The sequence below is a fragment of the Hippocampus guttulatus genome, chromosome 21 (assembly GCF_054856545.1).
Source record: "Hippocampus guttulatus isolate MCC_2025c chromosome 21, RoL_Hgut_1.0, whole genome shotgun sequence".
Lineage (NCBI taxonomy): Eukaryota > Metazoa > Chordata > Actinopteri > Syngnathiformes > Syngnathidae > Hippocampus > Hippocampus guttulatus.
In genome coordinates this window covers 5,974,350-6,000,406 of record NC_141281.1, presented here as the reverse complement: position 1 = coordinate 6,000,406, position 26,057 = coordinate 5,974,350, and the positions used below count along the sequence as shown (strand labels likewise).

The following is a 26,057-nucleotide window of genomic DNA, read 5'->3' as shown; positions in this document are numbered from 1 at the left end:
AATGTTGGACGGTGCTAATTGATTACTATCTTGAAACACTTCATGGTCGCTCTTACGGTTGAAAAGGGAACACATAATTAGCACTTGGACTTTTTTCGGCCATTCCAAATGAGCATGACTTGGATGCATAATCGTAGCCATGGCTAATCTTTGCTCACACTGCAGCTCTGTTTACCATGTTTCCATGCGACCCATTTAATTTTTTACAGAACCGCAAAGATGCACATATTGTAGGAAGAGCGAAAATGTCGATAGCCACTCTTGCCCCTCTTCGAGACATATGATATCGTTGAATGAAAGCTGTCGCTGTCATGTTCAGCTATGTCTTTTTTTTTGTTTTCAGCACCAGCTACAGTGGAGGGCGCGCCTCTGCGGCGGTGCAGCTATTTCTCATTCACAGTCAAGCTTTGTCATGTATATAAGGACAGTCAATTTGCCAAATCTTTGTCAGATTATTGAACTTGCTTGCCGTTTGCTCAAGATATATTTTCTAGACGCCACGGTCATGTTTATAGTCGCGCTTGCCTCAATAGTTTCTTGTTTTGTATTTCGGATTTCTTGTAATTGGATAATTTAAGTTTGGTCTAATTGGATTTTTGCCATTTCGTTTTATGTATTTTCAGGATTCAAGAGAACCTCGCCGTTTTTTGTCCGGATTGGCTTTTCTGTGGTTCTGTGCTGCCAGGGCTTTCTGTTTCCACTTTGTAGGTCTTTTGTTTTCCTGTAAATAAATATTTTTTTTGTCGTTTGTCTGAGTCTACGTTGATGGGATCCGCTTAACCTTACGTCCGTTTACTGATTGTGTCAGTTACACGTGGGGAAAATTATTGGTACCCTCTGTGTATGAAAGTAAAACCCACGATTGTCATTGTAAAAACGTGGAGCTGACAAAAGTAATAATCAATTTCCAAAAGGACTGAAAATCGGCCAATGAAAATCAGATGTGGCTTTTGAATTGTGGTTTCAAAAGAATCAAACAACACAGATGAAACAGGCCTGCACAAAACGGATGGTATCCGTCATTCAATATTTTGCGACATAACCTTTTCAGTAAGTCGTCTACACCTGTCAACGGGTATTTGGGCCTACTACCTGTGAGCACAATGCTCATGTTGTCTCATGTTTGAAAGATGCCTTCTCCAGATGGCATGTTTCAGCGCTTTCCATGGATATTCAATAGAGTTTAAATCAGGGTAGTTTGGTAGATTGTCCATAGGTTTGTTCTTAGCCATTTTGGAGTGTTTTTAGCTGAGTTGCTTGGGATCATTATCATGTAAGAAGACCCGTGACCAAGCCGCAGGACACTTGGCATTATATTTTCCTCCTTGAGAGTCTTGATTTCACTTTACCCTACTCCACAGATTCAAGACAGCCTTTGTGAGATGTAGCAAAGCAGCCCCAGAACATAATCAAGCCCTTTCAATGTTTCATTGTAGGGAGAGTGTTTTTTTTTAATTTTTTTTAATTGCTTTATTTTTGCATATATAAAGATAGAGTTGATATGCTTTGCCGAGAGGGTCCTTTTTTGTCTTAATCTGTCTAAATCTCCCAAAAGCTTTGTGGTTTCAGAGAAGGTATTGTGGCAAATTCCATTCATGACTTTTTTCATGATTCGGTTTCAACAGTGATGTCCCCGTTGGGCATCTCCCATGAAGTGTACTTTTGCTGAAGATATGACAGATGGTGCGGTCTGATATCAATGTGCCTTGACCTTGGATTTCACCCTTAATTTCTTTACAATACAATACAATACATGCTGATTTATATAGCGCTTTAACAACAGCGACAGCTGTAACAAAGCGCTTCACAAAACAGTTAACATAAAGTAAAATAATAAACATCTTTGGAGGTTATTCCGGGCTCCTTGGTCACCGACAGTCACATTAAGCTTCCAAATCATGCGTGCAGCTGTTGTCACAGTCTTCACAGCCTGTTAACCTTTAAGACGTTTGCCTTCCTAATCTCCTGAGACATCTCTCTCCTTAGCTTTCTACATACCATGTTACCAAACGGCACGCTGACTGTTTGTTATCTACTAGGCAAACTGGCAATTTTAAAGTTACCCGTGATGCTAATTAGAAGGTGCACCTTAGTTTGATGTGCCTACGCTCAAATCATTTTCAATATTTTCCATCAATTTTGTCCAGGCATTTTTCATTACGTTTTGATGCTTCTGGGGTTTTCTTTCATTAGCAGAGGAGTGCTGGCAATTTTGTCTGTGTGTAGAGTTTGAAGGTCCAGAAAAGAAAGGCCATATAGGTCAATGATACTTACACGGCTGAGAGGCGTGAAGACAAAGAGGGGCGGGTTCTACGCATGTGTTTTCCTGCTTCTCAAATAAGTGCGAGTGCAGGGAGGCAAAACAGATGAAGCAAGACTGAACTTCTGGTAAGCAGGTCAGGAACCCCTTGTGACAACAACTGATTGCCGTAAGGATGAAGCTATCCGTGTTGCTTTTATGTGTTCTTCATCTGGCCTTTGTCAGCGGAAGGCTTCTCACCAGCAATGATTTTCCAAGTGGCAGCGGCAATTTCACAAAGATCTCCCGGAGGGCAGGTGAGACGGCGCCACAAGCCAGATTGTTTTTTTTCCCCTTCACTTTATTGAGTTTTGTGTCATTATACAAGTAAATTAGAGTAGCTATGAATTAAACATTGGGGTTGTTTCAATCAATGGAACCTACAGCCCTTGGCCCAAATATAGCCCATGAGATCATTGTATCTGGTCCACCCTGCAATTCTAAAAATAAATTCAACCTCAATGGAGCTGTTATTCTCATAAATAAAATAGATGTATTTTATTCATATCTTTAATATGACCCTTGAAGTTCTTTGTAAAAAAAAAAAAAAAAAAAAAACATGAATCCCGTAGACCTGGATATGATAGTTAAAGCTTTGGCCAGCCAAGGACAATTGGTGGGATGGCAGGAGACTGTGCTCGCGGAGCTCCGAGACGCAGTCACCTCGCTGGCCACCCGGGTTGAGGAGTTGTTCACCCACGTCAAGCAGCTGGGCACCCGAGGGACGCTTCCCTCGGATCGCTGCGCTGTCACCGTTGAGGTGTGTCCACCTCCAGCTTTTTCTTGATAATACGAAGATGGCATTCGTTATGAATCTGTTGACTGGTCGGACTAGTTCTTGGGCTATGGCGGTGAACAAGGCGCAACCTGAACTCCGGTCTTCCTTCCAGGATTTTTTCGCTGAATTCCGTTGGGTGTTCCACGACCCGATCGGTGGAAAGGAGGCCTGGGGACAATTACTAGACTGTATTCAGAGTTGTCAGTCAGTCGCTGACTACTCTCTTAAGTTCCGGATATTAGCGGTGGAAAGTGTGTTTGACAAAAGTATTACAAGTACAGTTAAACGAGTTAACAAATGCAAATGCATGTTCAGTTAAATGATTTCATTGATATATATATTTTTTAATTTAAAGGCTTGGTATATATACAGTTCATATTCAGTAAGTAGAGCCCTGTTTTAAATTGATAATTTTGCTCTAGCAAAATCTTATTTTTTGGGGGGGGGGGGGTATTTTTATCAGTCCTATTCAGCTGCTTAGTCACAAAGAATGATGGATCTGTATGCATTTTAATGCCAGAACAGGTTTTCTGCTCCAGCAACATAACTGATGGCGGGTGAGTTCATTATGCATGCCTGCAGCTCAATGCAAATGTGATTTGCAGGTGTCTGGAACATCTTTACCTGACACGGCAAAAGATGAATGTCCATCCATGGGCTTCACATTGACCGAAAAGCAGATGTCAACATTTGCTTTGGGTGATCTGTCCACCTCAAATGTCAGACTGTTGTAACTTACCTTAACCTTTTATTGGTGAAAACTAACTATGCATTAAAGGTGCACGTGCAAAAAGGTGAACCGCGTGTACTCCGCCTTTCACTGAAAGTCAGATTGAAAAGGCCCCATCACATCCATCGTTCTCATAGGATAGAAAGTGGGTGGATGTTAAATTACAAAGAACCAGAGTCGCATTGTGATTTAAGGTTTAACCCGTGCAAATGTTTCAAGAGAGCTGTTCCTACATCGGATCAGACATGGAATGTCCCATGATGTGGTTTGGGTTTGTGCAGTACATACTGTACAAAATTACTTCAACCGTTTACACTGTAGCTGGTCTGGGGAGCCTGTTACAGCTACTTCAGGGTGAAAACCATGAGAGGTGGGCACACAATTCCATTTCGATAATACCAACGTGAAGGTTTTAGTTCTATGTGATAAAGCAGACAGAGGACGACGTGTGATGATGGGCCATGAAAACAAAACAAAAACATGTTGGTGCAGATCCAAGAGCTTTTCCGAAAGAACACAAGCTGGAGAACTTTATTTGCATCATCACCTTTTTTTCCTCCTTTTGGTATGTACAGCCCCTCCACCAAACCTTCCGGCAATCGATCGTAATTTTGCCATAGTCGTGCAATCCCAATTGCACACACATGGAACCCGCGAGTGGTTTTTGGCCTTGTGACAAGAAATGTAAAAATCAGGCCACCACTTCAATCTGGCCCTGAATACTCATTGACATGATTGTTTACAGTTTTGCACTGACAGAGCTCTGCGCCATCTGGTTGCTCTTGTTTTGGCAGACATGGTTGTGAGAATGAACCTTTTCTCATGAACCTTTTCTCATCTGTTACACATCCAAGAGAGTCAAGATTTATAATGCCAACGAGGCCCTCTAGTGAACACAAAAGGAAGTGATTGAAAACGTGTCTGGGGACACCATGTATGGTCATTAGCCAATCGACTTTTCTGCAAGAATTAGAAAAAAATAACTTTTGTTTTTCTCTGAATAGGCAATTTTCCAAGCAGATACCGAACACTGTTTGCAAGAAGAGAGCAGTATGAACAACAGAAGCTTCTGATGATGGTAAGTTGGTAAGAATATATTATTATCATTGTTGGTATCATCTGTTGCTGGTCGACTTGTTTGTATTTTGAACAATCCCCTATACTCTACTAAACTGTATGATCATATTATTGTGCATGTCAAACGTATTTTTTTCACGGGCGACGTTGTAGTTATAGTTTCCCTCAAAGGGCCTTAATGCATTTTTATTTTATTTTTATTTTCTCTTTGATATTTAGGCTAATTTTGTACCTGATGAGTGTAAAAACAAAGAATTATCTTTTTACTTGATGAAACGTCCTCGTAAGTGGACGCCAGGCCCTTATAGTCCAAAATTTAACATTATAGTCTTGAAAACCAAAGACGTCATGTCCACACATGTGGACGCCAGGTCCCAGGATTCCTGACTGTGAATCCACATACAGTACCGTAATTGTATACAATATAGCAATTGCTTCATCGTGTGATTACATTTGGCCAAAAAATTGATGGATAACAAGCTTCAAAGTGTAGAAATCAGAGGGATAACAACAGAATATGAGACAATATTCAATTTTCTTTTAAGAGATTTGATTGACAAACATGAAATAAACACATGATTTGCTGTTTGGCTTGTGGGCCACATATGGCCCCAGGGCCTTGAGTTTGAAACTTGTGTTATACTAAAGGACGAATCATATTTTCGACTTTATAAAAGTCGATTTTTGATGCTTACTTTTCATCAGTGGTTTTTCTTTTCTGGTGACACCTCAGAGGCCGAAAAGAGTGCCTGTTCTTTCCGAGGACCCCCCTACCAAGGCACCACCAAAACCTGCTTCTGCCACGTGTTCCCAGCTGGGACAAAGCTGTTTGCCACATCAAGGCTGCTGTGTGCCGTGTTCCACCTGCCACTGCCACTTCTTCAAAGCCATCTGCTTCTGCAGAAGGATAAATACGCAATGCACCAAAAATACCTAAAAAAAAAAAGAAGTACTTATGCCTCCATTGTGTTAATGCAGACGTCACTCATCTTCACTTTGAAGGACTTAAAAAGGCAACTGCTGGCACAGCATTATATGCTTTCAAGAACTGCGGGGATGAATTGGAACAACAATGCTATTCAACTATTATCAGTAATTTTTTTTATACGTTTGTTCAAATGTACGTCATTTTGTAATATTGTATGCAAGGGAACCATTAGGGGGTGTAAAGTGATGATGATTGTAAGGGCCCTCGACAGACAGGGGCCCCAGAAATTTGAATTTTCAGATGCGGATGTGGACTCCACTCCTACTCCCTGGAGGGACAAATGATTTTATGCTATCGCGCATATGTCGATATCATTCTGCTACCGTAGTGTTCCCGGTTTTGTTATCTATATGTATTGTCTCCTTTCTATCAGTCTTAAATACATTATCTACACACACACACACACACACACACACGCACGCACGCACGCACGCACACACGCACACACACACGCACACACAGTATTATATTGCAGAGCACAGGGGGCTTCCAAATAATAGAACACCCCTTCTTGACTGAAACTGCTGAGATTGTATGTTTGTGTAAAGGATCTAAATACCCAATGAAAAAAAGGTATTGTGTATTTTTTCTGTTTCTGAAATTATATCTATATACATACATACAATGCAGGGACGTTCGTGTACACGTCAACTGCACAGAATGTAATCATTCACAGGCTGTTGTAGACATTCTCGCAATGTGTTTTTCACTTATTTTTCGATCTCTCGCTTTTCATGTGAGATTGATTGAAAACTAACAGGAAGTAAACCCTAAAACCACACAATATTGTCAATAAGTCTCATGAATGTTAATCATGGCTAGCTCACAATAAGAAAACATTTTATAGTCGCTGTAAATTCTACCGAAACTTCTTGGACATGTGCTGAATTGCATGCTTTTATTGTTTCAGTATTTCTTTGGGGCCTGACTCCTTAGTGGATTATTTTGGCAGGACTAATTAATGAGGCCATGATGTACTATTAAAAATAATTTTAAAAAAAAGACCATTTGCCGAGCAACAAGTATAGTTCATGAGGAAAATATCATTCTACTTCAATTCAGTGTGATGTACGGTTATAGTTGTGTTCGTTCCATATCAAGAATTAGGTCTAGGTCCTCTTTGAGCACTGAAGTGGTTCTTCATTTATTGCCCAACATGCTCTCTATAGTAATACATGTTCTTTTGCTGTTTGCGTCCTCTTGAGATTTACATACATTTGTGTGTGCCAAGTAAGCCTTTATAGATTCTAATAAAGTATATCATAGCAAACAACAAATCTAATGTTGTTTGAATGACATTTCTGCACACAAACAGGTCAAGTTGGGCATACTGCTTGATACAGTAGTTGTAGGATAACTAGAGTGTATTCCTGATAGGAAAACCGTGCACTAGTTGATAACAGATAACTCATACTAGTAGCACTAGTAGGCTTTCAGAAAGCACACAGATGTCCACTAGCGCATTTTTGCCTGACGACAGAGTGTACTGATGCATGGACGATGGCTCAATATAATGGATACAGAATTAATGCGGAAAAGGGCCAACGTTGGCACTGACAAGTAAGTTACATGAGGGTCTGCGTTATGCACTGTAACACTCGCACACACAAGCAACATAATTCAATTGTGTCGAGCAGGGGAAAAGTCCATGAGTTTATGCAATCTCGTGCATAAATCTACTGCAAAGGTACAACTTCCGAGTGCAACGTCTGTCCCGTTATTACACAGCGATTTTGTTTCAGTGGGTGGCGTATTCGTCACCGCTCAAGTGAGTTTTTTTTTCTTCTCCCCCCTCCCTGCTTGCTTCGTGTTTTCTGTACTGGGATGGCGAAAGATCCGGACAAGATTGGAGGCCTTTACCCTTAACAGGACTGACTGATAGGGAGCCACCGACGCCGAAAACAGCCCGTGGCAAAGGAGAGGCAAACGGACAAGGTATCGACAAACGCCGAGGCCTACGCTGGAATCGTCATGACTAAATGACGATCGTAAAATGTATTCCACACATCCAACAAACGGTTCTGTACGATGGCGGACGATTAGCAAATGCTGCTAAAGTTTGCTATCAAGCCGGCCAGCTGACTCGGCTTTGTGAGTAATGTCAGCCTTGTGTGCTAACCCGTATGTAAGACTTGGACATATATTGTAACACAAATAGAACCCGTTGATCGGAGCAGTCAAATACATAAAAGCAAAATGAAACTGTTTTCTTGTAACGTTAGCTAGCTATGCAGCTAACTTGACAGTTAGCAAGCTAGCTTGGTGACTTTAGCTTTTGGCTGCCGAACATTATCCTGTCGTTCGCAAGCCTTATCTGACAGATAAAAATGTGACAGTTGCAGTTCAATCATGGGTTTAGATTTGCAGTGAACCAGGCGATGTCTGGTAAAATGAGCTTTTAAGTCAGGCAAACTTCCTTGAGCTACCACTAGCAAGACAGTACATGTCCAAAGATAGCAAGTGGTGTTAACGTCATTGTTTTGAAATCTCACCAAGGTGTTATACTTCTAAAACCAACACAGGGATGAGCTGAGCAAAACAAGATGATATGAACGGTTGATGGTTATAATCTGGCTTTTAATAGCTGAGTCAATGACACTAAAAACTAAGACAAGGCAGGCGTGCTGTTTGAAGAGCAACCTGTGAGGTAGAGTATGACAACCTGCAATGATAGTGACATTATAGAGAGGTTGCACACTCTGTACTTATTGCTGACTTCATATTGTTATTCAGACCCTAGATTAGTTAAGACCAAATCAACAAGAACTCCAGTGGGTGTAGTCAAATAAAAGGAGTCCATTTTCCCTCAATTTCTTCAAGACACAATTAATTAGCAATGCAACTGAAAGCCGATAGCACTAAGCACAGCCAATGAAAATATATACTGTCAGCTGATCAGCTGTCCAACACGTTTACATAACCATCATTTGACAGCAGCTGAAACCTGCTTTTTTTATGATGTACAGACCTGTACTCTTGTACGAATGACTCATAGGCTCATTGTTCTAGCCTTCAAGTTCTTCAGCATGCAGAAAAAAAGCAGATAAGGAATCATTCTAGCTTACCCTAGTTTCATTGTCCGGGGTAATTTCATCTTTCTCCAGTGATGGGTTCTGGGCTGTGGCTGATCCACACTGTAGTCACTGTAGTTTGAGGTCAACAGTGCCAGTAAGTTTGTCTTCCAGGATGTCTCTATTCAGTTAATTTATCCTTAATTCCTGAATAGTTGACTAGTTCTGGCTGCTGAAAAAAAAAAAAAAACATCTCACCATGTGCTGCCACAGCCATGCTTTATTTTAGGAACTCTATGGGCCAAGTGATAAGTGGCGCCAGTTTTCCTCGAGACATGGCATCTGGCTTTCATGCCAAGGGGTTCAGCTTTTGTCTCAGCAGACGAGCCAGGTTGATCTGTCATGGTCTACAGTCCTTCAGGGGACTTTGGGCAAACTCCAGGCAGCTAGCCATGTGCATTTTGCTAAGATGTTGCAACTCCCTGGCTAGCCTAACGTACAGATCTGATTGGTGGATTGTTGCTATGAGTGTTGTCCTTTTTGAAGGCTCGCCACTTTCCACAGAGGAAAGCTGGAGCTGTGACAGAGTGACCGTTGGGTTCTTGGTCACCTCCCTTGGCACTTTTCAACTGATGGCGCAGTGTAGGTGGGCCAGCTGTCGACGGTGTCCTAATGGTTCATGACTTCTTCCATTTATAGATGATGGAGGTCACTGTACTCAGTGGGAGCTCCAAAGCAGCAGACATTTTTCTGCACCCTTCAACATGTGTATGACCTGAGACAAGTCCAAGGTCTACAGACGATTCATTTGACTTCACGCTTGGATTTTGGGCCGACATGCATATTTTTCATCTTCGCAGAGCACATGTTATCCATTTTTGTGTCTTCGTCGAGTGTTGTAATTTGAATTACATTTTTTTTTTCTTTCAGATCATGGGACACGGAGTGGACTAAACTGGAAAATCAAATAACACACGCTAACTGTAAGTATTATTAAAGAATGCAGAAAAAAAACAAAAAACAACGATATATGCATCAATGGTTGTTGTCCACAATGCTATGACCTGATTTGTAAAACTCTTTCACTGATACAATTTAAATTACACTTCGTCGTGACACAAGATAATGGATCACTGGCACTGTATCTTTATTCTGTCGAGTTAAACATTGCTTTTCCAGGAAAGGCAGCTGAGTGCACTTTCTCATTTGCAGTCCCGACCTGGCTAAATGTTACCAAAAATCATATCGAATAGTGCCAGTGCTCGAGATTCACATTCCGCAGTATGTTAAAGAATGGAACCTTCTCAGAGTGAAACACTTTGTTTTGAACTGTAGTCATTCATTCTGTCATGGGAGACTTTAGTTTTGTCAAAATGACAAACTCCACAATGTATTTTTTCCCCCCCGTTTTTGTGTGTGTGTGGTTCCACAATCGAAGTGACACAATGGTCGCAAAGTGTTATGAAATAGAACTGGAAATTGCGACGGAGGAACTTGTCTGGCTGCTCAGCACAGTATCGGCGAGATAATGAATGAAACATCAATTACATACTCACAATAATTTGATCATTTTATTATTAGTGACCTCAAATAACAGGGCAGCTTGCCAACCAGCATTTTTTCCTTTTTTCCCCCCCGTTTTAAAACCAGAGATATTACTTTGATCTAGTTTACACATGCAGGATTAACATTTTTATACATTTTAGGTTTTTTAATCGATTCACTATTGTGTATTTACTAGTTACATGTTAAACACTGCCGAGAGTTGAAGCTTGTTCAACTTTGGAGACTGCACTGTGTATTTTGTTTGTGCAGAATATTTAAAAAATACATTTTTAGTGTTTAGAATAATATTACAGATGACTACGGGTGCTGGTGTGGTTTATGTATTTGCAAAAGCATAAAAAAAAAAGAAAATACAGATATGCGGTGTAATATTCTGTGGCCTACTACTACTTTGTTCATTTAATCTGAATTGTAATGCAAATCAACATGACAGTTTGGATTATGTAATATTTTAAGTATAAAAAAAGTTTAAAGTGAAGAATAGGTTTACCGGTAATTGAATGCAGATAATGAAAAAGCTCAATTTGTATAATTACAATGTATTGATGTACCGGTAATTGTGCATGTAATACGGGCTAAGCCCGTGTGTGTTGGTTTGAGGTTTCCCACTGTGGTGTAGGACATGGCCACAGCCTCGCTCAGAGCAGAGTCAAGCCCTAACTACAGAGGAACATCACAGCTCCATGCAGTTGGTGAGTCCAATTTATGTACCGGACTAGATACATTCAGTGCTTGTGGGGATAACATAAATGAGTACCGGTAGCTAGATCATGACTGTCGAGTCCAGATTGCCTTATGTATGCATTACAACGCTGCTGCCACGAGACTTTTGGAGTGTTGGATCGCTCCCAACCACTATTTCACAATAATGAGCATGAAGCCAAATCCATGTTACTGATAGTCTCTGTGTAATTCCTAACGCCTGTACGTGTTGGGTAATTGCTCACCTCAGTGTTTTCCAAAACAAAGGTAAATTGCTTCAGTCTGTGTCCTTCCAATAGTTTCCTGTGCCAAAATCAAGAGGAAGAAAAGCTTATTTGGAGTTGCCATTTACGTGGAGGTGACAGCAGAGGGGGAGTCGCATCGCACAGCGAAGTCCCACAGCTCATCTAGTCCTAAATGGGATGAAAGGCTTACTCTGTAAGAGGCAACACATTTTCCCTCATGTGCTGATCATTGGACCTGATCATGTCTCAACTTTTTATCCAACATTTTGAGTGTAACTGTAAATCTTGTGTGCCTTTAAACCAATAGGAATGTAACACCACGCAGCCAGGTGGACTTCAAAGTATGGAGTCACCACACCCTGAAAGCCGACGCCCTGCTAGGCAAAGCCTCGCTGGACCTGATAGAAACCTTGGAGCAGCATGAAAGAAAATGTATGATTCAAAAGACAATATTTCCAAACACATCCACGTCATATTAGTGAAGCTGTGTTCGCCATCGCTCCCATGCCACTTGCAACTTCACTTTGTCTCCGGCCACTGTCGGCGGACCCCTTTCTTTATACAATACCGAAATCTATTGCATGTTGGTTGGTTCTCAACCCATTCCTTTTTGTTGGCTCCACAGTGGAGAATGTGAAGGAGGTGCTGAAGCTGAGTGTGGAGCACAAGGGCATTTTGGTGCCTGCGGGGGAGCTGACGGTCTACCTGGATGGTCTTACTGTGAGCGATCAGGAGGAACTGGCACCATTAACCAACGGGAATACAGCAAATGGCGCGAGTAAGATCGGCATTTTCTTTTGCCACTTCTGATTTCATGATCCACTTGTGAAATGTAAGCAGAAAAAAGGAAGGGTAATATACTGTTGACCATGAACATTTTGCCTGTCACATCCATTATAGACTGATACAAAGTGAATTAAATTACATTCTGTTGTTATGACAAGCACCCAGTATTTCTTGGCAGAATCAGTGAGGAAAGCATCCTTTGCGACAAGATAAGCCCTCGGTGTGCTTACCTTTTAATGTCATCTCCCCCCCACTTCTGATAAATCTAGTCCTGTGTCAGCACCCTCAATAATGTTTTCTGGGAGATCACATGCACACTCCTCCCACGCATTTACCCTCAAATTGTCAATAACGTCCTCCACGCCTCCCCAGAAGTCCAGCAGAATGGCGACGCCTTCCACGAAAATGCAGAATCCTCTTCCTCTTCATCAAGGGCTGCCAACAGGTAAAAGCTTTTCAGTAAACGGTGTCAGATTTACATCCATAAATCACATGACCACCAAATATTTTTAAAATGACCAGAGATCAAATGGTGTCTTTATTAGGGAAAAAAATGCTCAAAGTACAAATTTGTTTTACAATCGTTGTACAGCCAGATATGCAGATGCAAGGTCACTAAACTAACTACATGAAATATATTGTGTAGCAACAACAAAATAACTGAAGACATTTGTGTAGCTGAGCTTCGTCATGTGGATGTGATGAGGCTCTGTCGTCTAATGAATATCATCACCTCTGGCAGTGAGCCTATAGCCAGTGTTGTGCAAAACATGCCGTCTTGTTGTGAGCACATTGCTTGTCATTTTGCCCTGAACCTTATTCTAACATCCCAATTTTCTTCTATTCTGTTTTTTTTTTCCTTCTCACAATTGCTTTTCATTATCTGCATTACACAAGTGTTAGTTTTTGAAGGGCTAATCAGATACAATATTTATAAATGCCCTCACCTGACGAGGTCGATTTGCTTCCACCTGCAGCACAGTGAATGGGACAGACTTGGGCCCGCGCTCAGCTTCCTGTTCAGCCTCGAATGGATTGAATAGTCAGGTGCCTTCCAGTTCCTGTAGCCCGGCCCTGGGTCACGTCATCAATGGCGATGTCACTCCCAACTCCACACCGAGCCACCAACCCTCAGATAGTGATACGGAGAGTAGGACTCGTGAGTATGAGCTTTATGTTGCACTTGAGTGTCAGTCCCTCCACCTGCTAAGTCCATCATGGCACCATTTTGTGAATCCACTGGTGTTTCCGGTATAACTAATGAATGCATGTTGTTGTTTTTGTATTCAAATGTGTGCTTATTTAACGTTTGAGCTTTTTGTTCATACTGCTCGTGCGTTCAGATAATTTTATTACACTGTATCTGTTGCTGTATCATAATTTTCAAGAGACAACATGTACAATACTCAACACAAATAAATCCCACTATGTCCATTTCTCAGTGATGGCAAATCACATTAGAAAATACCGATTATGAAATGAACTTCCAGGTTGGGGGGTGTGTTTGTTTGTTTTTTGTTTTTTTCAACAAATTGGGTCATCATTTGATGTGACAGGTGATGCGTTGCCTCAAGCAGAAAACGATGAGGACTGTGCTCCAGATGCTCTTCTCCCAGAGTCCGATACAGCTCCAAATGAGACAGCTCAGCCGCCACCAGCACAGGCTCCAACCTTGTCTTCTGCTGCCAAGCCAAATGATGGCGTTGTTGCCGCTGATGACGCCGCTACTGCTGCCTCTTCCACGTGCACTTTCTCAGCACACGGTGCCACCGCCATCCCGACGTCCTCATCATCAGTGTCCGCCTCCCCAACACCGGGAGAAACAAATGCGTCAGCTGAGAGTGGGAGCAGTAGCAGCGCTGCAACAGTAACTACCGATGGGGCCAAACCCAGACAACAGGCCCCTGCAGCTGGGGCCCCAGATCCTCTTCCACCGGGGTAAAACAAACAAACAAAACCATTATTTCATAATTCATTATTTCATCCAAATACCATTATCACGTCATCATTGTAATGACTCAAAGAACTCGTAATTCCCTTTTTATTTTATCTTCAGAATCTTTCTGAAAACATTCTTTCAAATAAGGGCCTTTGTCATCAATGACATGATTATGCCTCACAGGTGGGAGCAGAGAAAAGACCAGCATGGAAGAACATATTACGTAGACCACAACACAAGAACTACGACCTGGGAAAGACCACAACCACTTCCTCCGGGGTGAGCTTGAATTTTGTTGTTCTGGAGCCTCAGCCCACTTAGGGTAATTGGAAGGGAATTCAGTGGGTTGGGAAAAGACTCTCGGATGCTCCTTTGAAAACTAGACCAAGTGTTCTATGCACCCATGTCTACTTTTGGGTCTATGTATGTGGAAATTACATACGAATGTAGTTCACATTGCTCTTATTGATGGATAATGTTTGAAAATGAAACTGTCAATATAAAACCCATCTCTTAAATGAGGGACTGACAGACTGTTTCCCCCTCTCTTTCTCATTTGTCTCTCTATTAGATGGGAGCGCCGTGTCGATGACCGAGGCAGGATCTATTACGTGGACCATAACACCCGAACCACCACGTGGCAGCGTCCCACAATGGAGTCAGTACGGAATTTTGAGCAGTGGCAAAGTCAGCGCAGCCAGCTGCAGGGAGCTATGCACCAGTTTAACCAGAGATACCTCTACTCTGTAAGAATATTATCACCCCATTTCATGCATAAGCCGATCTCCTTCCTCCAGCATTAGGATTACATTTGCCTATCCCAAAGACATTTCAAAGCAAAACCTTTGGCTTCACCAAGTTGAATTTTCATAAATGGACGTGCGTCTACATTCCTCATTTTAGGCATCCATGATGTCTGCTGAGAACGATCCACTAGGCCCACTACCTCCTGGTTGGGGTGAGTTCACATTCTGTTTGACTCAAGAGGCTGGATATACTGCATGGGTTGACATTTTGAAGCTTTTGTATATATTTGCAGATGTATTTTAGAATAGCTTTACAGCGCATACCTGTTATCAGTGGGTTGTCATTGCAAACTTCACTCTTGATTCTATTATTCCATTTCTGTTGTTCACAGGCCACGGGAGATGCATTTGTGTGCCTTTTTAAGATTCTATCCGATTTTATTTTCTTAAATATTTCTAGAGAGGCGTGTGGACTCCAATGACAGAGTATACTTTGTCAACCACAACACCAAGACAACACAGTGGGAGGACCCCCGAACCCAAGGGTGAGCTAAGACGAAATGGCTCGACGATGTCATGGGATGTGTAACAGATGAAATGTTGCGAAAAGAAGGGCCGAATATCAATTTACCAACAATTGGGAAAATATTGAAAAATGTTCAGTTAAACTTGAGAGTCACACCAAAATCTTGATTCAAACATGAAATCTAAAAATGTTTGTATGTGTTTCAGGCTACAGAATGAGGACCCTCTACCTGAGGGTTGGGAGATCCGCTACACAAGGGAAGGTGTTCGATACTTCGTCGATCATAACACCAGAACAACGACATTTAGCGACCCCCGCACTGGAAAGTCCTCTGTGTAAGACAAAAAAATATTTTTTTAAATACTTGCACATGTATTGTAAATGTAGTCTAAACTGTAATCTTTAATGGACAATCTTTATTAGTCAGATCTTATTTGTCAGTTCATCATGCATGTAATTGATTTGCACAATTTTAGTGACTCTATAGACAGGAAGACACGTGGCTGAATTTCCTGGCAAAAGCCAGGAAACTGTTTGGCACATGTGTCCCATTAATGTCACAACATTGTGATAGAAGCACCTACTCATTCCATGTAAAAGTAAAATCTGCCACTCCACTTCACTTTTTGTCTTTGTGTGTGTTCAGCACCAAAGGTCCACAAATTGCATACGAGCGCAGCTTCCGGTGGAAACTTGCCCATTTTCGCTACCTGTGCCAGGTCTGTGCATGTATGCTTTTCCTTTTTCCATCTTGCATTTTGATAACTATATTATACATTTTCAATTCATATTTTATTTGTACCCAGTCAAATGCCCTCCCGAGCCATGTGAAGATCACCGTCTCCAGACAGACGTTGTTTGAAGACTCATTCCAGCAGGTAAATGGTTTGTTGTACTTCTGCTTCAGTGTTGTCATCGGTGTTAAAGCACACACACACAGTCAAAAGATATACAGCCCTTTACCAATGCTACTTGATCATAGTGTCTTTTTGTTTTTATTTTGTATATTTTTTAGATTATGGCCCTGAAACCTTACGACTTGAGGCGGAGACTTTACGTCATTTTCCGAGGCGAGGAGGGTCTTGATTATGGCGGCTTAGCCCGGTAATACATGAAACTGAATGCTATAAGCTGCATTACTGAAACCCTCTGAAACCTGAAATTTATTCAATTGTTTTTCTTGCCGTCTTGTCCATCTCCTTCTTTCTCGACAGGGAGTGGTTCTTCTTGTTGTCGCATGAGGTGCTGAACCCTATGTACTGTCTGTTTGAGTACGCTGGCAAGAGCAACTACTGCCTGCAGATCAACCCAGCTTCTGCAATCAACCCGGACCACCTCTCATATTTCTGCTTCATCGGCAGATTTATTGCAATGGTATGCTGGCAAAATCCCTCTCTCACTGCAATATTAATGGCCTACACTGCACGATTGAAAGGTCTACATCTTAACTTTATTAGATATCATATGTTAGACTGTGGTGTAGAGCTGCAATCATTCATCAACAACTTAGGGATGATCAGATATGAATAATTATTTTTCAAAAAAACGACTATTGATTCAGAGACCTTCTTTAACTTATTCTCCAAATCCTCTGAATTTATGCCTCTCAACAGTAAATATTGTCAGAGTTGTGATGTCTTCCATGAAAGCCAACTATATTATTATACATGCGCAAAGCTGCTCGGAAGGTCTCAAAACAATGAAGAGGAATACGTGATAGGACCGGTATACTTTGGACTCCTCACCAGTTAGTTGCAGGGCACCTGTAGACAAGCAACCATTCACGCTCTGTTCGCAATTAAACTAAGTGGTGGGACCTAATACAGGTGTAGTCTATTTGATGGAATCAATTTTATTTTCTCTCTGCACCATAGGCACTTTTTCATGGAAAGTTCATCGACACGGGCTTCTCCCTGCCTTTCTACAAACGGATGCTCAATAAGAAGCTCATCCTCAAAGATTTAGAATCCATCGACCCAGAGTTCTATAACTCGCTTATATGGATCAGGTGAATATTTTGCCGACATCGATATTGTCTGTTTCCAGAGTATCAAAGGTGCTGGAAACCGTGCTGTTACTCTACATGTTTGTTGTTGTTTTTTCATGTAAAACTGTGTCTTAGGGACAACAACATTGAGGAGTGTGGTCTGGAGATGTATTTCTCAGTGGACATGGAGATCTTGGGCAAAATCACATCCCATGACCTCAAACCTGATGGCACCAATGTCCTTGTCACTGAGGAGAACAAGGAGGAGTACATCAGGTTCTGGCAGTGGCTTTTTAAATTATAATTTTTTTATTTTTATTTTTTTCAGAACTGTGCCCTCTGATATCAATTTGCATACCCGGCATATCGAAATGTGCTCTGTGGCTTGCAGTTTAATGGCAGAGTGGAGGTTCTCCCGTGGAGTTGAAGGTCAAACCAAAGCTTTCCTGGATGGGTTTAATGAGGTGGTTCCACTTCAGTGGCTCCAGTATTTTGATGAAAAGGAGCTGGAGGTAAGCAGCATGACTATTCACTGCGTTATCGCAACATTGTACCCGTGGCAAAACAAACAGAAGGATCAGTTATGATTTGGGGGTGCTTTGTCAAATCTTAAACAGTGAAGTACCAACAATTTTGTCCATGTGTGTTTTCTGTCATTTATGTCGTGTGTGTGTGTGTGTGTGATCCAGGTGATGCTATGTGGCATGCAAGAGGTGGACTTACAGGACTGGCAGAGGAACACGGTGTATCGCCACTATACCAGGAACAGTAAACAGATCATCTGGTTCTGGCAGGTACTGTCACATAAACAACACACATGCCATCCAGATGTGGAGAAGCATATTTTTCTCGCACGCAGCTTATGAAGGCGGCATAAAAAGAAAGCTGCAAACACATGACAACACTTGAAGCAAATGTTCTCTTTTCTGTCCAGAAGTATTTTGACACCTCTCCAGACCCTGACGTATCCGTGTTCCCTAAGTAGCTGTAATTGCTTTACTTGCCTTTGTCTCGCGGGTAGCATGTACATAAAATTGGGTGGTTGGAGTTGCACTGTCCAAGTACTTTTTTCTTTTTTTTTCTAATCAAACATTAGAGTTGTACCAACCGCCGTCAGGTTCTGTGTTCGAGTGGATCAAAATGATTCTCTGATTTCTTGACAGAATTGAACAATTTTTTAGTTTTATGATCGGGGTCAACTTGACAGGAAGCTTAACTGGTTTTGCTGTTGCTTTGTGTAACTGTTAATTCTTTATGGAACAGACTGTACAAACTTAGTTGTTGCAATACTCAGCCAACAAATAACATAAACAAGAATAAATCACCCAAAAAAAAAAACATGCCAGGAGTCACCAACTTGGAAAATATATAGCAGTGCAAATGATGGGTGTGTATGCTCCCTTCTTTCCCTGCATGCAGCTCGTGAAAGAAGTGGACAACGAAGTGCGTCTGCGCCTCATGCAGTTTGTCACTGGAACCTGCAGGCTTCCCCTGGGCGGCTTCGCTGAGCTCATGGGTGAGCTGGGCCACACAAAGACATCTGACATATTGTTCTGTAATTAGTTTTTTTTTTTTTTTGCCTCCTTTTATTCTTGACCTTGCTTTTCATTGTAGGAAGTAACGGGCCTCAGAAGTTCTGCATTGAGAAGGTTGGCAAGGAAACATGGCTTCCCAGGAGCCACACATGGTGAGTGGAAGGCTCTGACATTTTTTTGTCATTAAGTCATTTGATCCTCGGATTTCAGAACAAAACTTTAATAATCCCAACTTGAATAGTTCCCCAAATAGATGTGATTTGCTCTTTGTGAGGTCGCCTATTTGTAGATTTTTAAGGGGGTAGCATCTTGGTGCCATGGAGCTTTTTTGAAGTGAGGCAAGGAGCTTCATTTAGTCAGGCAAGTAGTGCTTTATCGCCATCTAGTGACAGGTATAGCCATTTATTGACCTCCGATTTTCACGGTCCCTCACACTACTCTCATGTAAATGCAGGGGGTCCGCAGTTTATGACAAAGGTCTGTTCCTGCATTGGTGAAGTAAACCAAATTAGTTTGTAAGATGCACCTTGTACGAATTCAGTTTCATCAAACAAGGACCTCTTGTAAAACTATGTCTAGCAACTAGCAAGTCAACCACCTGTAGCTACGTTTGGCATATTCAATTTTATTGATTCCACTGGCTCGTGAATGGATTGAGCATTATTGTTCTTAAACTAATCCTCGGGTGACATCATGTGTCTACAGCTTCAACCGTCTGGACTTGCCCCCTTACAAAAGCTTCGAGCAGCTCAAAGAGAAACTCCTCTTTGCCATCGAGGAAACAGAAGGATTCGGACAAGAATAGACAAAGCGCACCTCCCACGGTTTCCTCCTCCGCCCTCCTCATCACTGATTGTTTGATCGAAATCAATCAAGTAATTGCACAAGATAACCACCGATGTATATAAGCTATTTTTCAGTTTTAACCAAATCTTAATTTGCAGCATTATTCTTGCCGCAGTCTTGTTTTACCAGACCTTTAATATATGGAGCCCCCGACAAGAAATATGCAAGCCACCCTAGCTTTTTGATCTTGTTTAAAAATGCAGAAAACACGGATATTTTCAAGATGAAACCCCCTTAAAGCTTTCAAGAAAAGACTGTGTTTTGGGACATGATTTATTGTGAAGCTCTAGTTCTATAGAGCTTTTAAGTAGTAGTAGTAATAGTCTGGTGCCTGATATCACTTAAACCAACCACCACTCATAATTCATTAAACTGCAGATTTAAAAAAATAAAAATAAAAAACACCTGTAAAATGTTTGTGCTTTAAAATAATGGCCTGTACCATTCAGTGAACAAATTAAAATATTATGTTGGTGGATTCAATTAAAAGTAATTTGGTTGCACCCTTGAAACTACGGTACATTAACAAACAAAGCAGATTAGCTGATAGTGTTCAGCACAGTGGCCTTGTGGTGGGGTTCTGGGTTTGAATCTCAACAAGGCCCCCCCCCCCCCCCCCCCCCCATGGGGAGTTCTGTGCTTGTCTGCCATTAATTTTTCTTTCAAATTGTACAGGATGTTTTATTTTGATTTGCTAACTAAATATTACTCAGGAGAGTGACGTAGGGTTTTTTTGGGGCACTCTACCTTTGTTCCCCCCTGAATGGCTACCTCCAACTTCTGAGGCGAACTGCCATCACACACACACACTTGGCCTCATGTTGAATACAACAGAAAGTACCCATGAAAAATGCTCACTTTCTGGTGACTTATTGAAAGTGTTGCAGGTCCACGGTGACATGTTCCTGCCCGCCTCGGTTGCAGTGAGGCGGGATGACATGCTGAGTCATCAGTAGGTGAGAACAGAGGTTTTGAAATTTTTTTTGTCTCCAAGGTTCCAGCGACAAGGTGCTGTAAATTATTTCATTATCTAAAAAAGATGCAGCACTAAAAAAAACATAACATTTCAAGTCCAAACGTGTACACATGGAACACAGACCTTTTCATACCACAAGTATTAAGTGGGTATTTGTTAAGGTTCTCATGGGGAATCTAATCTACATGCTGTGAGTGTGCTTTTGGGCCAGGCTTCAAGCCGTAAATTCTTTTCCTGGCCTCACTTCTAACCCCTTCCCCATACGTTTTATATTATGTGTCATTTAGTACCCCAAGATGTAAAGAAAACAGTCCAGTTGGCTCAAAAGTGACATATGAACTTTGCAATTTGTCGGCAGCCGTACCCAAAATCCATTCGCTTCCCAAAATTACACCGCTTGTCCTCACTTCACTTTGAAAAATCCAGGTGCTTTTTTTGTTGGGTGGTCTAAATTAAGACTGAAATTTATGTTGGATCAAGATGCTTTTAGTTTTTTTTTTTTAAGTTGTGTATCCCAGATTTAGCTTGCGCTGGAAAGGATGGATGATATTACGGAGGAAACGTATTGTATTGTAGCAAAAGGAGCCGACTTTGAAAACTGTGCTTCCTTTTTCGATCGCAGACCTGTAATCGAAGCGAATCCGAAACTGTGTATGTGAATACTCATTGTACAAAGATAATGACAAATAGCATACTTAGATATTATTATAAATCACAGGGCCACCATTCCAGTGTTGGGAAATCTGTGATGCCTTTTGTTTCATATCAGAAATAGACCGGGAGCGTTTCGGGCGGCCTTCAAGGCAGGAAGTGCCAAGCGCGCCAGCTGCAGCGTAGGCCGTCTGAAGAGGCAACCCGACTGTAACATATCGCGTGTAGATACACACTGTAAACAACTACTACACTGTACAGAATGGCCCTTTACCGGTGTATAGAGGATTCACTTTTAAATCGGCTTTCAGCCATTTGAAATGGAGAGATGGATTTATGAGATACAAATAAATACGTGAATGACTCCCTTCCCCCGCCATGATTGTGCTTTTATTTTCAAGTTGTGAGGACGGCACCTCGTGGAAACGAGTGATTTCTCTGTCCAAGGCCAAGCATAAACTATGTTAACAATTAGAGGACATTCTCCAAAGGTGCCAGGTTCATCTGAACTTCTTTAACAGGTCAGCGGCTTCTTTATGGACCTGGACAGAACGAAACAGAAAAGGCACATCGGTACAAAGCGCTCCTCATGTGTAACACAGTAACTCCAGATCGTTTAGTACCTCTTTGTCTTCGTGCGTGTGAGGGGGGTAATCTTTAGCTTTGTTCAGCCATAGCAGAGCTTTCTGCTCATCCTTCATGGCCATGTAGGTCTTCCCCAGCATGAGGAGGTTTTTACTGTAGAAGTTTGGATCCACTTGGAAAAGACAACAACAATAAGGGGCAGCAGTGACCTATTGAAAGCCCCCAACAACCCCCCTTCTGTTCTTCCCCTCCTTAAAGTTAGAGCAGAAAAGCACGTTTTACCTTGTTCAGCTTTCAGGAAGAACTGCAAAGCCTTGAATGAGAAGACTTTTTTTAAACTAAACTTGAACGCATGTTAAAATAATAATACAAAGTCTTACCTCCTCATATGTGGATGTGGGAGGCGATGCAAAAATAACCGCCGCCACCTTGCGTTGATACCACGGCAGCTCAGAAAAGGTAAAACACCTGAAGATTTTTTTTTAATTATTTTTAAAGGGAAGTGGAAGAAAAAGTGTCCTGCATCAGTCTAAATATTCACATAAAATCATTTTATGTTCTCTTTATTTTTTCTCTCTTTATTAAAACAGCTTGGTTTTTTTTTGTGGGGGCCTTAATTTTGACCCTTTTTTTCCCCGCAAATACAAATAGTCATTCATATGTGTTTGGGAGTTTTGTTTCTCAAATATATATGACAACACATCAGTCTGTCAAGCGTAGATTTTATCGCTAGAACAGTCAACTAATCTCATAATTGACCAATATGATGAAGATATGAATATGTTTAGCAAACCTAAATGCACTGTTTACAATTAATTCAAATCGTTATGGTTTACCAGAGCACAAAAAAGATTTTCCGACTCACCAGTAGCCCAAAATGTGCAAGGATGTTGCATCTTTGGGATTGAGCTCGAGGGCTCTCTAGGACGAAATCAACATTCATAAAATTACATTTTATGTAGTCACAGTATTACTACAGTGGGCTAACTCTCACCTCTAGATGTTCTCGGATTACAAAAGAATTTCCAATTTTAACCTTGAGTCCCTCATACTCCCCCACATCGCTCAGGCATATTGCATACCACTGTGGGATTAAAAAAAAAAAAAGTGTAAATTTGAGACATATGTTGAAATTGCAATGATGTGAATTATGTGGAAGTAGATACTTGTCAAAATAATGGACATCATTCACCCAATTACAAAGCACAAATATCTTCCCGAGTTATCCATACGCATCATTATCTGCAAGGTACAGCGGTTATGTAGTTTTCATAATGAAGCCACAAAAAAAAATAAAATTGCATGACAATCATGCCTGTGTCTTACTTTGTGTGCTGCAAAACACTTGTCATCTTTCTCCAAGGATTTTTTTGCATATTCAAAGGCCTCATACACCAGCTGTTTCTTCCGTGCCTCCTTGGTGTCGGGCAGCTCAGAAACATCACGGGACACTCTTGCCAGCCTCCACAAGAACTCTGCATTATCGCTGGACACACACGCACATACAAAACGTACTGAGGGGGACAGTGATGGGTACACAGGCTGGTAAGCAGGTCAGATGTGAAATGTGGCTCCTCACCTGTCTTTGTACTCCAGTAGGAGCTGGTAGAGTTTGTGTGTCTCCGCGCAGCTGTAAAGGTAGTCGGCCTGCTCAAGAACCTCCTCTTCTCAGAACACAAAAATACATCAAACCCCAGTTCGGTATCATCTTTCTTTATGCTGATTCAGATTACACAATTGTTCATTCCATACTGAATTGTGAACTACCTTTTTCCAAAGCGAGGACCACAACTGAATCATGTACCCTGCGATAAGCTCCATACGTCAGACACGAGAGCGTTGGGAGTCCCAGCAGGAATGCAGCCCTTCCACCCTTCACACGATGAAGACAAGGTACATTGACATGAAGACGTTTTGTTTGATGTCCCAAGGCAGTTCCTGAAACGTGCAACATGTGTGGCCGCACGCTGGTCAATATCACAATAGCCTAAAGTGCTTTTGGGGTCCTCATTAGAATCACTCATCATGAACATTTTGAGGCCTCATATGGCCAGAATATCCACATGCACCAATACAATGTCATATTACACTTTTTTTCTATTTGATGTACATGATGTTGTGCATTGACTTTGTTTTTAGGAAAGCTGTTTTGAGCTTTCAACCAATGTCCATCTTACGGTCCACGTACTATTATGTTGTTTGTCCTCACCATTGGGACAACTACGACTACATACGAGTAGTACTTACTATAGTTAAGAATACCTTGTCATGTGGCGTGTTACCACTGCACATACTGTTTTTTTGTTGTTTGTTTTAAATGTATGGCTTTGAACTATTTAGGACAATTATGACTTTACTAATGAATTAGCATAGGTTTGTTAGACAGGTTGAGCTTGATGAATATTATGATTGTTTATTTTGAAAACAGAAAAAAAGTTAAATAGGCTTTTTGTTTGTTTGTTTTTCTGCCTAAATTGTCCTCCAATTCTGGGATGACTTCTTTTCTACATACACTTCATTAGGACATTTTTTAGAATGACCTTGCAACTTCAACTACACACTAACACACACACACATTCATACGCGCGCGCGTGTGTATAAACAAACATATAAACTGACAGTTGAATGTTGTTGCCTACTAAACTCTGCCATTAGATTGTGCAGGTCTCCCTATTTGAGCCGATGAGCAACAACATAGTAACACACAGCATCAATGAAAAATATAAAATGCAACCGGCACGGTATTTACTGTGAGAACATTGACGACCCTTCTTGTGGAGGACCAATAAAATCGATTCGCCGTTCTGATCTGGATGCCTTTTGCCCACGTTGCATATGTGAAGGTCCTGTTGACACACCGAGTCCAAAAGAAGCCAGGCATCATCACATCAGACGTCCAAACCGGGAGTGAGAAGGTTGCTCACCTGTCAGATATTTATTTACCAACGGTCTCTCCTTAAATGAGTGACATTCAAGAACTCTCGGTGGAAACGTTTCAAAACTCATCATTTATATGTTAGCTTTAAGCTAGCGGGCCACTCTTAAGGAAACGTTTTCAGTTTTTTTTTTTAAATTTAGTCGTGATTAATTCGCTGTTATTGAGCAAATGATACTAATTACTTACACTGCATAGGTTCTTTAATTGTAGAAATATATTGTCCAAGTGTATATAGTTCGTGTGCCTTTACGAAATTTAAATATTTTTTTCCTATTGTTGCCCATTTCAATAGAATGTCACAGAAGGCAAGTTGTTGTACAAAGCAAACGTGTTTTTTTTAATGTCTCGAATACCGCACACTTTTTCAGATACATTTTGACGTTCTTGAATGCATCCCGTAAAATGATGTCCATCAATTTAAAGTAGTCGATAAGAAACTTGAGAAAGGCTTTCAATCCGGACCAATCGTTCGTACTTTCTTAAATAACAAGAGACAAACAGTACTGTACTGTATATTATGTGCGTTTATGATGATAAACTACTTCTAATCAACTTTAAATGTCGGTTACATGTCGTGAGTTTTGGTTTACGACGCAATTCTATCACTATAGCGACGACGTAACGAATTCGTTCGTAACTACGACGTACGTCGGAGCATCCCTTTGTCTATCAAAACGACGCTCACGCAGTAGTGAAGTCACGAGGACACGCTGGCTTGTGTTCGTTGCTAAGTGAAAGGACAAGCAGGTTCAGCCAAAACAAACAGGTTCGGCATCTGTAATAATAAAGGGAAAAAAAGATGTGGCAATAAGTGAGAAATAAACGATGGTAGCTGCCAAAGAAATCGGAGTGACTCGCTTCGGCGACCTGACGGGGTAAACTGAAAATTGCAACAATTTACAGTAAAGAAACCTTGCCATCATGACCAAGTGTTCCCATAAGATGGCACATAGTGTATTGCTGCCGTTATTTTCTTATATATATATTTACATGTAATTGAAGTTGACAATACATTAGCATACACTTTATTTAGTAACTAACAGTGGATGAAAACATACACAGTACGAACAGACTTTCCACTTGTCATATCATAAACAAACACATCCAATAAGCAGTGATAGATTTCCATTAAATAACTTGTGTATA

General features: G+C 41.2%; 3 protein-coding genes across 5 annotated transcripts; 2 read left to right on the top strand and 1 right to left on the bottom strand.

The window, feature by feature from the left end:
- Positions 1–2,374: 2,374 nt before the first annotated feature.
- LOC147186855 (uncharacterized) lies at positions 2,375–6,656 on the top strand. Its single transcript, XM_086101285.1, has 3 exons — positions 2,375–2,556; positions 4,812–4,885; positions 5,618–6,656. The coding sequence occupies exons 1-3, from the start codon at positions 2,436–2,438 to the stop codon at positions 5,819–5,821; spliced, it is 399 nt and encodes a 132-aa protein (XP_085957411.1). The 5' UTR covers positions 2,375–2,435; the 3' UTR covers positions 5,822–6,656.
- Positions 6,657–7,633: 977 nt separating this feature from the next.
- Positions 7,634–21,759, top strand: wwp1 (WW domain containing E3 ubiquitin protein ligase 1). Of its 3 annotated transcripts, none has more exons than XM_086101825.1 (25): positions 7,634–7,807; positions 9,814–9,866; positions 11,069–11,141; positions 11,451–11,589; positions 11,704–11,828; positions 12,022–12,174; positions 12,555–12,627; positions 13,160–13,341; positions 13,739–14,120; positions 14,305–14,400; positions 14,693–14,867; positions 15,025–15,079; positions 15,328–15,412; positions 15,600–15,728; positions 16,040–16,112; positions 16,200–16,271; positions 16,409–16,497; positions 16,608–16,767; positions 17,268–17,401; positions 17,516–17,656; positions 17,772–17,892; positions 18,070–18,174; positions 18,800–18,896; positions 18,995–19,067; positions 19,621–21,759. In XM_086101825.1, the coding sequence occupies exons 3-25, from the start codon at positions 11,072–11,074 to the stop codon at positions 19,718–19,720; spliced, it is 2,829 nt and encodes a 942-aa protein (XP_085957951.1). In that variant the 5' UTR covers positions 7,634–7,807; positions 9,814–9,866; positions 11,069–11,071; the 3' UTR covers positions 19,721–21,759. The 3 variants fall into 3 exon arrangements, with proteins under 3 accessions (XP_085957951.1, XP_085957950.1, XP_085957948.1); XM_086101824.1 differs by having other exon boundaries at positions 11,050–11,141; XM_086101822.1 differs by having other exon boundaries at positions 11,030–11,141.
- rmdn1 (regulator of microtubule dynamics 1) lies at positions 21,757–24,999 on the bottom strand. The gene is made up of 10 exons (XM_086101826.1): positions 24,723–24,999; positions 23,741–23,846; positions 23,553–23,637; positions 23,300–23,459; positions 22,968–23,057; positions 22,839–22,894; positions 22,354–22,441; positions 22,256–22,286; positions 22,012–22,145; positions 21,757–21,930 (listed from the first exon to the last, which is right to left on the bottom strand). Exons 1-10 carry the CDS (start codon positions 24,855–24,857, stop codon positions 21,889–21,891), a joined length of 927 nt encoding a protein of 308 aa, XP_085957952.1. The 5' UTR covers positions 24,858–24,999; the 3' UTR covers positions 21,757–21,888.
- Between the last annotated feature and the right edge of the window lie 1,058 nt (positions 25,000–26,057).